The sequence below is a fragment of the Trichomonas vaginalis genome, chromosome III (assembly GCF_026262505.1).
Source record: "Trichomonas vaginalis G3 chromosome III, whole genome shotgun sequence".
Classification (NCBI taxonomy): Eukaryota; Parabasalia; order Trichomonadida; family Trichomonadidae; genus Trichomonas; species Trichomonas vaginalis.
In genome coordinates, this window is record NC_067205.1 from 26,649,006 (window position 1) to 26,666,685 (window position 17,680).

Consider the following 17,680-nt stretch of genomic DNA (forward strand, 5'->3'; position numbering starts at 1 on the left):
GTTAGGAGCATATAAACGTAGAGTATTAAATCCTGAATATCTTAAACATCAATTTAAAAAGGAAGACTGTGAATTATTAAACGTTAATGAATATGAAAATGCTAAATCAAAACTGAGATATAAATATATTGGAAGTGATGAAAGGTGTAAAGATAAAGATAAAGTTTATTCAGTTTCATATAATAACTGGCACACGTTGGGGATAAGAAAACATTTAGGAGATTATGGTAAAAGTTCTGAATTCTTCAAATCTAGTATGTATGAGAGAGTAAAAGAAATCAGATATAATTATCATTCATGAATGAAAAATAAACTTTAAAAATTCATGTCTTACATTTTTTGAATAATTTATTTTTTTAATTCGTATGAAAATGAGTGTCAAGACTAACGACGTTAAAAAATTGGGATTCACAAACGAGGAAATAAAGGATATATTAGAGGAGGCGAGTTATGAAGTTAATAAATATTATTTAAGAAATTGTCAAAAATTCGCGGAGTTATTAAATGATTTAGATTATGATGGAAAAATGAATAAAGATGATGTTATAAATTTTTTATATCCTACATCTGAAGAAGAAAAACCTAAAGAACCTGATGTTTTCCCTGAATATTATGAAGAACGGATTAAAGATGATGAATATGATGAAATTGAAAGACTGGAAAAAATAAGAGATGAAATAGATGAAAAAATTAAGGAATTAAGAGAAGTTGAAAAATATAATGAGAATGAAGTAGAGGGTTTAATGAATATCCCAGCTTCAGAATCAGAAGTTCAAAAATCTCATGAAGAAAGATATAAAAATTATGTCTCAGAATCAACACAAAATTTATTAGATGGTGATATTGACGAAACACTTTCAGAAGAAGGTACTAAATTTATTCATAAACATAAGTTACAATTTATTGACGATGGAGATTATCCATGTATATTACTTTCACCTCCTCTTGATTCTGAAAAATTCAAAAAAGCACTGAAAAATGTAACATATGCAACAAATACGATTAAGAAAGAAGACCATGATATTTACACAAATTATTATTTAAATAAATGTACAGGTGTTGATAAAGTTTTTGATTTGTTAGATAAAATATCAAAAGAAACAATTGGTACATATAAAATTTTATGCGATTGTGGTTTCATTATTGAAGATACTAATAATGTTTCATATGAAAGAACAGCACCGAAGGAAGACGAAGTTGAAAGGTCTATACCATTCGTTATTAAGAACATAAAAAGATATGAAAACTTATAAACATTATATTTATTCATTTATTTCAGAAAAAATGGAAGCAACCCATAAAACATCATCTCATCATTTTATAGCTATTCATACATTCCTTTTCAAAGTTGTGAAATTAAATAAGACAGGAATTAGATTTAATGTATCAGGGTACGCATTCTTGAGTAAATTAAAATGTATTCGTCACGTCGCAGATGATAAAAATTTATGTGTTCTTAATTCATTTTATGGACTTTAGCCCTGGACTTTAAAAAAATAAACTTTATTTTTATTTATTTTTTAATTTTTTATTCTTACATAAATGAACAAAAACGGAACAGCTAAAATGAATGATAATCAAATAAGAGCCGAAGGTAGAAGGTTATTTAAACGCTTCTATAACATTCCTGATGGTGTTAATCCTAAAACTCGTAGAAGTTATTTAAATGAAGCCATAGATGCATATGAAGGATTTGACATTTCATCAGAAAGTGAGAGGTTAGCAAGAATGTTAAACGTTAATATTGATTTTTATTATTGTGACCCTCAACCAGAAGACGTAGACATAAATAAGGTAGACTTTCCATTAGTGGAATCAATAATGATAGATCCAGAATTTGAAACAGTAAATATTTTATTAACACAGAGTCCATGTGGAAAACTTCACGCTGACAGAATAACAGACGTTGAAGCACTCACAGGATATAAAGTTTGCCCCTTTTGCAAAGAAGAAGTTATTCTATCCGTGATGACCCAGAAAGGAAAAACCAAAGAAGATTTTTAAAACATTGTGAGAAATGTAAAGAAAATAATGGAAGATTAATTCAAGACGTTCAATTGCAAAACACACAACAACCATATGCACCACATATCACGAAACAGAAGATATATCAATGGCTATTAGCTCACAATTTGCAGGAATATTATAAACCAACAAGATATTATATTACTTTTGACTTCGAAACATTAGAGACTAAAGAAGAACTTCAACTTTCTGAATGTGCAACTTTGAACGCTTACTTAAAACCATTTATGGTATCATCAACTGTCAAAATAAAGCCGCAAACGGACTCTTTGAGTCCTGAAGGTCTTTCAGACCGAAGCGGCGAGGTCGTAGACCGTGATAAAACATATACGAGGAATTTTTGCTTAACTTCGAGTGATTCTTTTATTTCTGATTGGATTGAGTTTTTATTTTCAACCTGTTCATTAGTTGCTAAATCAAATATTGAACAATATGAAGAATTAATGAAGCCGCAAACGGACCAAACGGCGGGGACTTTGTCACATACATTAAATGAAAAACAGAAGGAAGCATTTGAAGAACTTCTAGATGAGGAATTCAATAAAGTGAATATCATAGGTTTTAATTCGGGAAAGTTTGATTTAAATTTAATTCTTCGTGATTTAAACACTGCAAAATGGAAAATAAAATCAATGCTGGGTTCATCTTCTCAATTTAAGCAAATCATTGTAAAGAAAACAAACTGTCCATATGAATTAAGATTTATTGACATCAGAAATTATATAGCGGGTGGGACATTAGACCAATTCACTCAAGATTTCGGAAACAATAAATCACGTGTTAAATCCTTTTTCCCTTATCAATTCATCACGTGGGAAAATTACGAAGAAGAATTATATAAAGAGGAACCATTCACGAAAGATTCATTTTATTCAGCATTAACTCAAGAAACAATATCCGATTCAGATTATCAAATATATCTCAATGATGCTAAAAATTTTGAGAATAGATTAGAATATTTTATTCATTATTGCAATAAAGACGTTGAAATTATGATTGACCCAATTGATAAAATTATTGAAGAAACATTTGTTTATAAAATTGACATGCTTCATAATCTTTCTTTATCATCGAATGCATCAATGATTCGTTACGCGTTAGCATATAAGAACTTTAATCCTAATGAAACATATCCAGAAGAAGAAAATGTGGAATCAAGTTTTGAATTAACAAAAAAGTATTGGAAATATAAAATTGATTCATATAAGAAACAAGATGAAAAAGCAGAAAGGGATACTAAAAACAATGTTTCAATGGATGACTATCAATACTATCACGATTTAATCCTTTCATCTAAATGCAAAATGTGTGGTAAAGCGTTTACATATGCTAATAAACCAACATTAGATAGAATCGATAATGAAAAACCACATACCAAAGAAAATTGTCAGTTAATGTGTTGTTATTGCAATGTCGTAAAATCAAATAAAGATGAAGATGTTCAACGTTTAAGAATTAATTTAAGAAATTATACATTAAAAAATAATTTACCAATGACTCTAGATTCAGTTGAAGCTTATCACATCCTCCGTAATGGAATTACTGGTGGTTTATCAAATGTTCAACATAGAGTTAATCTTAAAGGAATCACACACATTAATAAACTTTCATATAATCCAGAAACTAAAACTGTATCAAATGAGGACACTTCCAACATTATGACTCATTTCGTTGGTGTTGATTTTAATTCATTATATCCTTCATCATTTTCATCTAATCCTCATGATTTCATTCAATATACTGACCATAAAATGTATATGCCGGGAAGATTGAATGGTGTTATCATTTGTGATACAGCAACAAAGAAAGCAAAAGCACTGGGAATAATTAAGAAGAAAAATACTTTATTCGTGGCTGAAGTAAAGGGTCACATTGATGAAAAATACATTAATGATTACATAAACTTTTTACCGATAATAAGAAACTTAGATATTATCACAGATGAAAAAACAATTGGCAGTTTTATGTATAATTACATGAAATCAAACAATCTACCAGTTGACCAGAAACAGAGAAAATTAACTCAGTTAGCATCAACACACAACCAATATCAACCATTTTCTTCTTATTATCTTTGGTATCTAATAGACAGATTTCATTTTATCATTGATGACATTCAATCAATTTTAACATTTACGAAAAACACTTGTTTTAATGAATTTGCGAACGAATTTATGAATGAAAGACAAAAGGCTGAATTAGAAGGAAATAAAGGAAAAAGTTTATTTTGCAAGATTTCACTTAATGGATCATATGGTTACGATGCAATGAATACACAAAATTACGCAAAGACTAAAATAATGAATGCACAGAAGGCACGCGTTGCATGTATGTCAAATAAGTTTAAAAACATAAGAGAAATAGGTGAAGATACGTATCAAGTGATGCTTAAAGATAGATTTTATAGATGTGATACATGTTTACAAGAGGCATTCTTCACTTTAGATAACGCAAAATACTGGTATTTGGTTTTCATTTATGATTTTATGTATAAATGCATGAATGTTAATCGTTTTCATTTCATTGAAGGTGATACTGATTCATCTTATTGGGCAATCGCTGGCGACCCAAATCTTCCTAACACTCAAGCATTTCAAGCAATTGTAACCGATAAAAAATTTTATGATAAAAACATTTACAAATTCGCACCTTTTGATTTCTTCTGTTTTGATGAGAAATTTAAACCTAAATTAAAGAATAAAGCTGAAGAAAAAGCACATGAGAAGAAGTTATTGGGTTTAGCAATTGAGAAACAAGGTGATAACATGGTTGCTTTATGCCCTAAGTGTTATACTTCATTCAACGGTTCAATTGATGGAAGTGATTTTAAAAAGATTGCACAAAAAATGAAGGGTGTTAGTTTACGACAAAATAAACAATTAACACCTAAAAATTATTTGGATATAATAAATGATAAAGTTATTTTCGATGGTCAGAATATTAATTTACAACTTAAAAACGGGTCAATGACTCGCTTAACAATCGGTAAGACTGCATTAACAGGAGCACACACTAAGGCTGTATGTTGTGAAAATGGATGTTGTATGCCATTTATTTAATGAAATGCCACAGAAGAGACAAAAGGAACCGTTAATAATGGTTTTGTACTATGATTCAAAGAGGTGGGCACCCTTAAAACATTTATTTTATTTTTATATAAATGGATAACACAGATTTAAAAATTTTAATTGATGATTTAGTACTTAATCAAAATTTTCTTAATTATTATGAATTAAAATCATATCTCCAAAAACATAATAACAATATAACGGGCGATGATATGGAATATTATTATCCATATTATAAAAATGCAGTTTTGAAATATCATGATAAAATAATTTCTAAAATTAAAGACAAAATTAAAAATAATGAATATACAAAGGAAAAAACTAAATCACAACTTAAACAGTTGAAAGATTTCAAAAATAAAGTATTAACAGAAGAAGATATTGATGAATTATATAATTTATATAATCCTGAGCCGCAAAAGCAAAAGGAGCAAAAACAAAAGGTGCAAAACACCCAGGTCCTTCAGACCATAAATGATGCACAAGCTTTAATTTATGATTCATTAGTTAAACCATATTCAGCCCGACTTTTAAATGAAGATCAACTTTTGGAATTCATCCTTCAACATAAACTCGAAGCGGGAAAGTATATTAAACCTTTATATACAGCATATTTAAAACAAATGAATAGAATACATCCAGAATTAATGAAGGAAGGAATGAATTCCAAAACTTCATCATCCAAAATCAAAGCAGATAAAATTAAACCAAAACCTCCAACGACAGTACCACCTCCTCCTTCAGTTAATCCTTCATCATTCACTTTATTATATCCATTTCAAACATTAAAGAAACAAAAAGATTTTAAAAAGGATTTCAAGATATTAAATAAACCAATTGACCCAAAAATTCAACCGTTAAAGGAAAAATTTGGTCGCCCTTCATTTGCACCATATCCATATTCATACGAAATCGATCATTTAGAATATTCAAGAGAAAACGTTACTTATTTATTTGCCATTAACATTAACACCAGATATTTATATTGCATTCCGGTGAAAGGGAAAACAGAACAGGAAACAAGAAGAGCTATTCAATACTTACTAGATCATGAAAGAGTAGATAATATAAGGGGTGATGGTGATAAAGGATTTCAGGCAGCTATGGCTCATTATTTCCCACAAATTAATTTTTACTTCTCATCCTCTCCATATACATTTCATAATAAAATAGTTGATGCGGTAATGAGAACTCTTAGAGATGCGTTAGGGGTTAACGGTCAGATATACTGGGATGGAAATCATGACTCCATCATACAACAGTTAGTATATTATTACAATAATACATGGCATAGAACAATAAACATGAAACCGGTGGAAATGAAAAATGATATTTCAAAAGAATGGGAATATATTAGAAAGCAAATGGAAAGGTTAAATGATGTTAAACGTGAACAAATTAATTCAGGGCTCATGAATTTTAAACAAGGGGATAAAGTTTTGATTCATCTCGATTATGGAAAAACTGATAAATCAATGATAAAAAGAAGACGAAAATTTGACACAATAGCTGAATTTGTTAGATATATTAACGGCAATGCATTAGTTGAAGTTGACAATAAATTAATAGAAATTCCGATTTATTTTATTACTCCATTATATTTAAATAATATTTAATTTTTTTTATTTCGTAAGAAATGAGTGACAACGAAGCATCCAAGAGTCCAGACAATGAATATAAAAAGAAACTAAACAGAATTAAATCAAAAATATGTATTACAAAAAAGAAGTCACAATGCGGTGAGGTTGAAACGATAAAGAGAGGAAAGAAATAATCGAAAAATTAGAAACTTACCGTTCAATCCTTAAACTGAGTGAAGCAAAAATAAAAGAATTTAATAGAATAAATAAATTGATTGGAAGAGATGAATTTAATAAAGATGAATTTTTAAACTCTATCCAAATTTAATTTTTATTCCTCTTCGACAACATCTCTCTTTCCATCATTACTGCATAACCACATTTTCTCAATTTTAGTGGTTTGTTATTTTTAACATGTTCTTGCATCATTTTTATCATTTCCTCCCTTGTTATGATTCGTGGTAAATTTTGAGCTTGTGGGGTATTCATTTATGATAAAAATAAAAATTTGTTATCACTTATTTTATCGTTAAGTGACTCAAAGAGTCCGGAGACAAAGTCTCATGTTTTTAGGTTATTCAATAATTAATTATTTTTGAAGAACCGAAGGTGCTACCATGCTACCATGTGCTACCAGGTCATTTAACTTCTCTGAAAAAGTGTGACAACACGACATTTTGACAACACAGGAGGAAGGTAGTTATGAATTATTTTTGAAGAACCGAAGGTGCTACCATGCTACCATGTTGACAACACGACATTTTGACAACAACACAGGAGGAAGGTAGTTATGAATTATTTTTGAATAACCGAAGGTGCTACCATGCTACCATGTGCTACCAGGTCATTTAACTTCTCTGAAAAAGTGTGACAACACGACATTTTGACAACACAGCAGGATTAATGCAAAAATAAATTCCAATCATACTTTATAAAGCTAGACCTTCAGGTCTCGCCGCTTCGGTCTGAAAGACCTTCAGGACTCAAAGAGTCCGTTAGCGGCTCATTTACAGGTATTTCATCGTCAGTAAATGATTCCTCATTATCGTTTGGTTCAACCTGTTTATATAATCCTTTCATTTCTTCTTTCAAAACATAATACCATGTTTGTTTACCGTCTATTCTTCTATGTTTCCTATCACATTTATCCTTAATACTCATTTGAAAGTTTTTGTCTTTCATGACTGATGGTTTGCAGAATAGAGCATTTTCACACGTCATACCTGCACACAATTCATCATAATGTGTATTTATCCATACATCTAAAGGATTTGATGATAATTCAATTAAATCTTGTTTGGCTTCAGTCATCGGTATGATTCGTACATTAAATGATGAAAGGTCATATTGCATAAAATACGTCAGTAAATTATCATAAAATTCCTTAGTGCATGAATCCATTAAATTCTTGAAGTAATCAAATTGACCCTTGAATTTACCATTAACTCTTAAAACTACGTATCTTCTGTCTCCAACTTCAATTTTGACAGGGTAGACGTTGTTAGTTACGAAAATGAAGTTTGCAACGTTCTGAGCTGTTCTTCTGGGTTGATTCTTTTCATTAATTCTTATCTCATTATCCGTAATAATTGATTTCAAAGCGTTGAAGTTTGCGAGTCTGTCTTCACCCACATTCTTGAGTTCATTAAGTACAAGAAACATTTTATTTTCAACTACTGAATTGAAATTACCCGTTAGCTCACCTATTTCGGTAATGTTTTTACATGAATAACCTGCGAGAAGTTCAGAAATAATGTCTGTAAATCTGTTTTTACCTGTTCCCTGAAGTCCTTTCAAAATAATTGCTGTTTCATTCTTGATTCCAGGATGTTGAATCATTGATGCAATCCAGCCGAGAAGGTATTTATACACTTCATCGTTATTATCACAAATGGCTTCTTTAATGAAATTCATAAACATCTCAATTTTTGAGTAATCTGGTTTTTCGAGAACGTTGTATTTATAACCTTGAAACGTTGAGAAAACATCTGGGGAATCAGATTTAAAGCAAACACCCTTAACGGTTAATGAAGACAATTGATTTAGTAGTACATCCCATGCTGTTATGGTTTTACCTTCTTCTTTAAATAATTTAATCATTTTGAGTGACTCTTTCATGTTTGACTGAAGAACAAATGATATTTGATTCATTTTATCGTGTATGTTGTAATCTTTCTGAATGAAATATTTGTTTCCACAATCTACAAAACGGATTACACGTGATAAATCCTCAATTACTTCAGAACTGTTTTTATACTGATGATTTTCAGCCTTGCGTCTAATATCTGTTATCAAAAACGAGTCATCAAGTTTGATATCAAATGTTATTTTTGGCTTACGTAATAAAGGTAAAACATATTCATCATAATATTCCTTTTGATATAGTTTTAGAATCTTCACTAAAACAAATGGAGAAGTCATTAAATGTGCATATCTACTACGTGCTTTTTCAAAATTACTTTTAGCATTTTCTGTTAAACTGCAGAAGTTATAAACGTTATCGTATGCTTCATTAATCAAATGATTAGGTAACGAATTAATAGCTTGAAACAGTGTGAATAATGTTATTTCTTTTTCTAAATTCATGTTTCCACCGTCATTATGTACTTCAAAATCACAGATGCCATCAACTATGCTCTGGGCAAGTTTATCGTCAATGTTTACATCTTTGTTTTCATTCATTATACTCTTTATTTCTTCGTTCTTCTGTTCAACTCTTACCTTAATATTCAAATCATTTAATATATCATTCACTGTTCTGGTTAATGTTGAATCATAACTTCCACGAATGAATGAGTATGTTTTGATTGGTTCTGTTGCATTCTTGCGAACTCTTGAATCAGCCATAACCACTAATGAACGTTTTGAATCATCCATTGAAGTCATTATGTCAATATCATAATCATTGCAAGAATAGCATTTAATCATTCTGTTCGAAACTGCATAGAAGAAATTAGTGTTGCAATAAATGTGAAGACCTCCTGAAGCGGTTTTAACGATAACATCTTTATCCGAAAGTTTTGATAAAATGTCTTTTCTAACTGTTTCTTTAAGTTCATCATTGTACGATTTATTGATATCAACATCTATAATCGTTAAATTTGAAATTTTATTTACTAATAAAGCCATACCAGTTTTCCTTCCTCTTCCTCCATCATGTTTGAGGTAGTTATGTAAATCAATCTTGTTTTCACCAATTCTTTCGTTGAGGGTTTTAGTTTCTGCCACAACTAATTCCTCAGCTAATGAATCAATAACTTTTTCATCAGAAACGATATAGTTGCTGTTGTTGTTTGTTGCTGTCATTTATATAGGAATAAAAAATAAAAATAATTCATAACTACCTTTATTTTTCTGTCTTAAGGAAATTCATGAAAATTCATGGTTCAAAACTGAATATCATATAACCTCTTGAAAACGTTTAAACGAACTTGAACTTTCTTTCCTTCAGTATCCGTCAAAGTAACATATGCAATTCCTGATTTTAGGAAACAAACATGCATTTTTCTATAGTTAACTCCTGTATAGTAATAGAATGCGTCCTCATTCTCAACATAGTAGTAGAACTCTAAGTCATGCTTTCCATAAGAGTTTATTTCAATTGCTTCGTCAGATATTTCATCAACGAACTCATAAACTATATCACCATACTTGCTTTTATTTCTATTGTTTTCAGATCTAGAACACCAACGAAGGTTTGAGATTCTGTTGTCGTCTCTTTGATGGTTTATATGGTCCACACACGGTAAATTGTTCGGATTGGAAATAAAATGAGTAGCTATGAGAACATGTTTTTGGTACTTTTTGAGGTTTAATGTTACACAAATATAACCTATTCCTCTGTTATATTCATGTATAATTCTCTTGGTTTCTTTCTTCCTTATTTCAAAAGGCTCAGAACAGTGAATTTCATACTCTTCATCTTGTAAACATTCTTTCCATACATCTTGACCAACAAGTTCAGCGTACATCTGTCTTTACATACAAAATAAAATATATTTTTTTAAAAAACTAAAATATATGTTTATTTCGGGAAAATTCATGACAAAAACATTTACGAAGAAGAAGTCATGACAAAACATATGCGATGAAGAAGTCATGACAAAACATTTACGATGAAGAAGTTTATTTCCTGAACTGTTGTCAAAATGTCGTGTTGTCAGTAATTTTCAGAGAAGTTAAATGACCTGGTAGCACATGGTAGCATGGTAGCACCTTCGGTTCTTCAATAATAATTCATAACTACCTTCCTCCTGAACTGTTGTCAAAATGTCGTGTTGTCAGTAATTTTCAGAGAAGTTAAATGACCTGGTAGCACATGGTAGCATGGTAGCACCTTCGGTTCTTCAATAATAATTCATAACTACCTTCCTCCTGAACTGTTGTCAAAATGTCGTGTTGTCAGTAATTTTCAGAGAAGTTAAATGACCTGGTAGCACATGGTAGCATGGTAGCACCTTCGGTTCTTCAATAATAATTCATAACTACCTTCCTCCTGAACTGTTGTCAAAATGTCGTGTTGTCAGTAATTTTCAGAGAAGTTAAATGACCTGGTAGCACATGGTAGCATGGTAGCACCTTCGGTTCTTCAATAATAATTCATAACTACCTTCCTCCTGAACTGTTGTCAAAATGTCGTGTTGTCAGTAATTTTCAGAGAAGTTAAATGACCTGGTAGCACATGGTAGCATGGTAGCACCTTCGGTTCTTCAATAATAATTCATAACTACCTTCCTCCTGAACTGTTGTCAAAATGTCGTGTTGTCAGTAATTTTCAGAGAAGTTAAATGACCTGGTAGCACATGGTAGCATGGTAGCACCTTCGGTTCTTCAATAATAATTCATAACTACCTTCCTCCTGAACTGTTGTCAAAATGTCGTGTTGTCAGTAATTTTCAGAGAAGTTAAATGACCTGGTAGCACATGGTAGCATGGTAGCACCTTCGGTTCTTCAATAATAATTCATAACTACCTTCCTCCTGAACTGTTGTCAAAATGTCGTGTTGTCAGTAATTTTCAGAGAAGTTAAATGACCTGGTAGCACATGGTAGCATGGTAGCACCTTCGGTTCTTCAATAATAATTCATAACTACCTTCCTCCTGAACTGTTGTCAAAATGTCGTGTTGTCAGTAATTTTCAGAGAAGTTAAATGACCTGGTAGCACATGGTAGCATGGTAGCACCTTCGGTTCTTCAATAATAATTCATAACTACCTTCCTCCTGAACTGTTGTCAAAATGTCGTGTTGTCAGTAATTTTCAGAGAAGTTAAATGACCTGGTAGCACATGGTAGCATGGTAGCACCTTCGGTTCTTCAATAATAATTCATAACTACCTTCCTCCTGAACTGTTGTCAAAATGTCGTGTTGTCAGTAATTTTCAGAGAAGTTAAATGACCTGGTAGCACATGGTAGCATGGTAGCACCTTCGGTTCTTCAATAATAATTCATAACTACCTTCCTCCTGAACTGTTGTCAAAATGTCGTGTTGTCAACATGGTAACATGGTAGCACCTTCGGTTCTTCAATAATTAATTATTTTTGAATAACTGGGAAATAAATTTACGTCAAATATGCAATTTATAAAATCTTATGTCGACAGGCTACGTAGCACAGTGGTCTAAGGTGGTGTTATGGAGGGGTTAGGGTCTGTGGTTCGAACCGCGACGGCGCCGTATTTTCTTATTTTCTTTGTTTGTCTTGTTTGTCGTGAATAAAAAGTATCATAAAAGTGGAAGAAGGGTTTTGCTATTTTTTCTCAGCCGAAATCAATGATTTTTTCATTTTTGGAATCCTTAGCGAATGAGGAATCTTTTCTCTCGTGGAAGCTTTGACCAAAAATAAATGGTTCATTTACTCACAATATTTTTGTACAAAACAACCCCAAACTTTTAACTTCTTTTCTGCAGCTTCAAATGCTATCTTAGCGAGTTCATATTCTCTAAATTCTCTCTTTAAATCTTCTTGTTCCCATTGGTCTAGTTCGTATGGAGAATCTCTATAACCATAACATATCTCACGTTCATGTTCTAATTGTTTTTCGCACATTTTTCCAACTTCTTCTTCAAACAAAGGTTTAGCATTTTCTACTGTATCTTCGAGTTCTTCTTCATCTAACTTCTCATGAACTTTCTTGTCTATGGAGTCCATAATTTTTCCAACTGCTATGCAATATTTTGGAGAAGCCCACATTGCTATATAGTTTATAAGTCTTGGGTCTACATACGTTCCTCTAACCCGTTTGATTTCATCAGGAATTCCGGCATGAATTTTGTATAAAAAGCAACCGTCTGAATTCCGGCGGTTGCTATATTCTTCACAAAATGCCTTATAATACTCTTCCCAGGACTTATTTTCCAACAACTTTCTAAAGTCTTTCCTAAACTGCTGACACATATTTGTTGCATTAATGTAACCATCCTTGTCTCTACGTAAGACTTCAATACCATTATAAGTGCCTTTTGTGAATGTTTCACCATTAGATTTGTTCGTGAACGTCTGTGCTTCGACCGACATTACTGTTCTTACATACAAAATAAAAAATAAATAAAAATAATTTTAAAACTAATGAAATTAATTATTTTTTGACTGAATTCATTCATAACACCATTAATAAGCTCATAAAATGCTCGTTTTGAGGTTGAGCCACTTTTGGCTCGACCGTATTCTTTCATCCAAAACTCAATAAACAATTATTGAATAACCCAAAACCATTGACGATAAAATATATTTCTGCAGTTCATCCATTACTTCATTACCTAATTAATTACAAACATAAAATATATTTAGTTCATTCGGTAAGCCCAGACCTTTGGGTCAAGCACATTCATTGAACTCTATACCATGCGAATACAGTCATAAATGGTGGCATGTAATCTTTACTTTGTCCCGTTGTTTGTGTATATCCTGAAACGCGATGTGTATGGTTTCCTTCTCCCTGAGTGTCACTCCAGTAACAATTTATGGCAAATTTAACATCATCTTTAACATCATATCCTTTACCTTTTGTCATTCCTGACCAATCCCAATATCTATGCTTATGCCAACCTGCTTGAGATGTGCTTAAATCTATGTAGTGACTGTGTGCAGGTAAATTTTCACCCGTAATTGTTTTACTTCCCCCTGTTTCCTTTGAAGAGTTTGCACAATACAAAAACCTGTCGACTATTTGTTCCCATGCACCAACACCAAACATTGCTTGAGGACCTCTCACATCCATAGATGTATAAATAGAACCTACTGGGTTCATTAAATCAAACATATGAGATATTATAGGATTGTCTCTTTTGAACTTAAAATATAGTCTTATATACGAAAAAAAGAGATCTGACATTGTGTCAGATCTCAGTAAAAGTGACATTTACATGTCAAAAAAATAGAATGAGTTTAAGTAATTAAAATTGAGGGTGAGAGTAGTATTGTATGAAATAATATCTCTCACCCTCCAATTCATCCTATGGCGCCGAAAAAATTTTGGTGAAATGCGACCACATTTCACCAAAATTTCTCGGCGCCATATAGAGAACTAGAGCCTGTGAGGTACTGATACTATCCATGTACCTCGCAGGCTCTAGTTCCAAGCCAAAATGGCTAAAAATTGCCCGCAATTGTTCACATTGCGGGCAATTTTTAGCCATTTTGGCTGGGAATTGGAGGGTGAGAGTAGTATTGTATGAAATAATATCTCTCACCCTCCAATTCATCCTATGGCGCCGAAAAAATTTTGGTGAAATGCGACCACATTTCACCAAAATTTCTCGGCGCCATATAGAGAACTAGAGCCTGTGAGGTACTGATACTATCCATGTACCTCGCAGGCTCTAGTTCCAAGCCAAAATGGCTAAAAATTGCCCGCAATTGTTCACATTGCGGGCAATTTTTAGCCATTTTGGCTGGGAATTGGAGGGTGAGAGTAGTATTGTATGAAATAATATCTCTCACCCTCCAATTCATCCTATGGCGCCGAAAAAATTTTGGTGAAATGCGACCACATTTCACCAAAATTTCTCGGCGCCATATAGAGAACTAGAGCCTGTGAGGTACTGATACTATCCATGTACCTCGCAGGCTCTAGTTCCAAGCCAAAATGGCTAAAAATTGCCCGCAATTGTTCACATTGCGGGCAATTTTTAGCCATTTTGGCTTGGAATTGGAGGGTGAGAGTAGTATTGTATGAAATAATATCTCTCACCCTCCAATTCATCCTATGGCGCCGAAAAAATTTTGGTGAAATGCGACCACATTTCACCAAAATTTCTCGGCGCCATATAGAGAACTAGAGCCTGTGAGGTACTGATACTATCCATGTACCTCGCAGGCTCTAGTTCCAAGCCAAAATGGCTAAAAATTGCCCGCAATTGTTCACATTGCGGGCAATTTTTAGCCATTTTGGCTGGGAATTGGAGGGTGAGAGTAGTATTGTATGAAATAATATCTCTCACCCTCCAATTCATCCTATGGCGCCGAAAAAATTTTGGTGAAATGCGAACATTTCACCAAAATTTCTCGGCCCATATAGAGAACTAGAGCCTGTGAGGTACTGATACTATCCATGTACCTCGCAGGCTCTAGTTCCAAGCCAAAATGGCTAAAAATTGCCCGCAATTGTTCACATTGCGGGCAATTTTTAGCCATTTTGGCTTGGAATTGGAGGGTGAGAGTAGTATTGTATGAAATAATATCTCTCACCCTCCAATTCATCCTATGGCGCCGAAAAAATTTTGGTGAAATGCGACCACATTTCACCAAAATTTCTCGGCGCCATATAGAGAACTAGAGCCTGTGAGGTACTGATACTATCCATGTACCTCGCAGGCTCTAGTTCCAAGCCAAAATGGCTAAAAATTGCCCGCAATTGTTCACATTCCCATCTTTTGTTGGTAAGACGAAGAATATGAAATAAATTATGAAGAAGATAATGATGAATAAAATATCACTTTTTATATTTTTGACACGTAAAGTTGTCACTTTTCTGTCAAACTGTTTTTATCGTTTTCGTATATAACAATAGTGTAACTATTTCGGGTTTCTTCTGGTTTGTGTCAGAATATTTTTTATAATATAATCTTATGTTTTCAGGGTATGTAAAATCTTGACTATAATATTTATTTTTGTCATCTGTATAATAATATACTATTCTCGTTTTTTCTATTGCATTATATCTTTTATATCTATAATATTCTAAATATAATGTTTGCTTTTTTGGGTCTACACGTGCGTCAACACCATAGTCATAATAATACGGTGCTGGAGCTACGTTAGACAATGTCATATCCGTCATTTCATAAACTCTTAAATATTTCTTTTGTTCGTCTCCATATAAGTTTAAGTAGCAGTTGTTGTCTAATGGAACTTTAACTTGTGTGCCATTATTCTTTATATAGCCTACATACATTTCATTGTTATTTTTCGGAATGAGTTTATACCGTATACCATTTCTTAAGGACTGTACAAACACCCATCTAAAATATTTATTTTCTTCATTGACAGAAAAGTCACCAACAATAGTTTCAATATTTTTTGTTCCTATCAAACTTTGGTATATTTCGTTAACATATTCCTTATCTGCCTTCTTATTTAACTCATCGTTAACATATTCCTTATCTGCCTTCTTTGCTAACTCATCGTTAACAAATGATATATCTGCTTTCTTTGCTAACTCATCGTTAACATATTCCTTATCTGCCTTCTTATTTAACTCATCGTTAACATATTCCTTATCTGCCTTCTTCATTATGTCATTTAGGAAACCTTTTATGAATTCCTCATTTAAATTAAATCTTCCAATCTTCAAAACTTTAGGAAATGCATTTAATGCGTAATATCTTTGTTCTTCTGGTGGAATTGATGTTATATCATCCGTTATTCCTTTAATTTTTGAATTCATAAATAAAATTTCTTTTATATTTGATATCACTGCACCACCTTTGCAAACGAATTCAAAATGGTCATTTTTCAATACTATCTCCAAATCTCCATATTTCAACCTTTGCGTTTGTTCTGCCGTCTTTGAATTATATGCATATATGGCGTATGTAATGGTCTGTGGTTGCTGTTGTTTAATCATTTATTACGATTTAAAAATAAATATTTAATCTGTTATCTCATCAGCTATTTTTTCTATTTGAAATTGCCATAATATTTCATTCATAAATTCTAAATCACAATCAAATAGGTCAGTTATTCTAAATTTAATATTTGATAAATCTTTTGAATGAAGAATAAATGAATTCCCGGATAATTGAAACGGATATGATAAAGAAAATATGTTTAAGTTGATGGATAAAATGTTTTGTATTGATGGGTAAGAGTTAGGGTCTAATGTTTGATGTGAAAATCTCATTGGGGTATTAACTTTATCACATTTGATTAAAATGAAATTAGAACCAGTGTCAGAATACAAAACATCCCCAACATCTTTTTCAAAATTTAATATCCCCAACAATGAACGAAGATGAGGAGTACAAAATTTAATTTTCAGCGGAAATTTAATAAGGTTATTTATTTCATCAAGTTCAAAAAGTTTATCAGGTTTTGATTTAAAATTTTCTTCATACCATACGATAAATGATTCATTTAAATAACTTAAAATCATGTTAATATCCCATTTCGTTATCACATTATTTATATACATATCATACGTTTTTAGGTCTACGACCCCGCCGCTATGCGGCTCATGGTCATCTTTAATAAATGATATATAATCTGAAGGGTCTAAAAGAATGGGATTAAATTTACCACTCACAGAAACGAGAGTAACATTATAAATTCCGCTAACTGTTAAATTTAATTCACAGTTATTATTCGAAATAATATTGATAATTGACATTTTTTTATTACGATTAAAAATATGGTAAAGCGTTATTTTCCAGTGATAAATAAAACTAGAATAAGATTACCTCAAGAATTCATAAATTCAACGAATAAGAAATTCATTCATGTTATAAATTTTAGTGTTTTCAGAAAATATGAGTCGATGTCATATTCATCATCGGTTATATTTCACTTC

At 31.8% G+C, this 17,680-nt stretch overlaps 5 protein-coding genes across 5 annotated transcripts, besides 9 other annotated features; 2 read left to right on the forward strand and 3 right to left on the reverse strand.

Moving 5' to 3' along the window:
- The first annotated feature begins 403 nt into the window (after positions 1–403).
- Positions 404–13,968: a mobile genetic element.
- Positions 3,684–5,084, forward strand: TVAGG3_0769740 (DNA/RNA polymerase superfamily; the record flags this gene model as incomplete). Its single annotated transcript, XM_051245934.1, has 1 exon — positions 3,684–5,084. One exon carries the CDS (start codon positions 3,684–3,686, stop codon positions 5,082–5,084), a length of 1,401 nt encoding a protein of 466 aa, XP_051092521.1.
- Positions 5,186–6,643, forward strand: TVAGG3_0769750 (integrase core domain containing protein family; the record flags this gene model as incomplete). The annotated part of the gene is made up of 1 exon (XM_051245935.1): positions 5,186–6,643. A coding segment is annotated over one exon (1,458 nt), but the record flags the coding sequence as incomplete, so codon positions are not given.
- TVAGG3_0769760 (uncharacterized protein) lies at positions 7,733–8,593 on the reverse strand (the record flags this gene model as incomplete). Its single annotated transcript, XM_051245936.1, has 1 exon — positions 7,733–8,593. A coding segment is annotated over one exon (861 nt), but the record flags the coding sequence as incomplete, so codon positions are not given.
- On the reverse strand, positions 8,807–9,802 carry TVAGG3_0769770 (Prim-pol domain family; the record flags this gene model as incomplete). The annotated part of the gene is made up of 1 exon (XM_051245937.1): positions 8,807–9,802. A coding segment is annotated over one exon (996 nt), but the record flags the coding sequence as incomplete, so codon positions are not given.
- TVAGG3_0769780 (uncharacterized protein) lies at positions 12,526–13,188 on the reverse strand (the record flags this gene model as incomplete). Its single annotated transcript, XM_001289377.2, has 1 exon — positions 12,526–13,188. One exon carries the CDS (start codon positions 13,186–13,188, stop codon positions 12,526–12,528), a length of 663 nt encoding a protein of 220 aa, XP_001289378.2.
- Positions 13,969–14,140: 172 nt separating the features above from the next.
- Positions 14,141–14,249: a mobile genetic element.
- A 141-nt stretch (positions 14,250–14,390) lies between these two features.
- Positions 14,391–14,499: a mobile genetic element.
- A 141-nt stretch (positions 14,500–14,640) lies between these two features.
- Positions 14,641–14,749: a mobile genetic element.
- A 141-nt stretch (positions 14,750–14,890) lies between these two features.
- Positions 14,891–14,999: a mobile genetic element.
- Positions 15,000–15,140: 141 nt separating this feature from the next.
- Positions 15,141–15,246: a mobile genetic element.
- A 141-nt stretch (positions 15,247–15,387) lies between these two features.
- Positions 15,388–15,496: a mobile genetic element.
- Positions 15,497–15,616: 120 nt separating this feature from the next.
- Positions 15,617–15,678: a mobile genetic element.
- Positions 15,679–17,680: part of a mobile genetic element that runs on past the window's edge.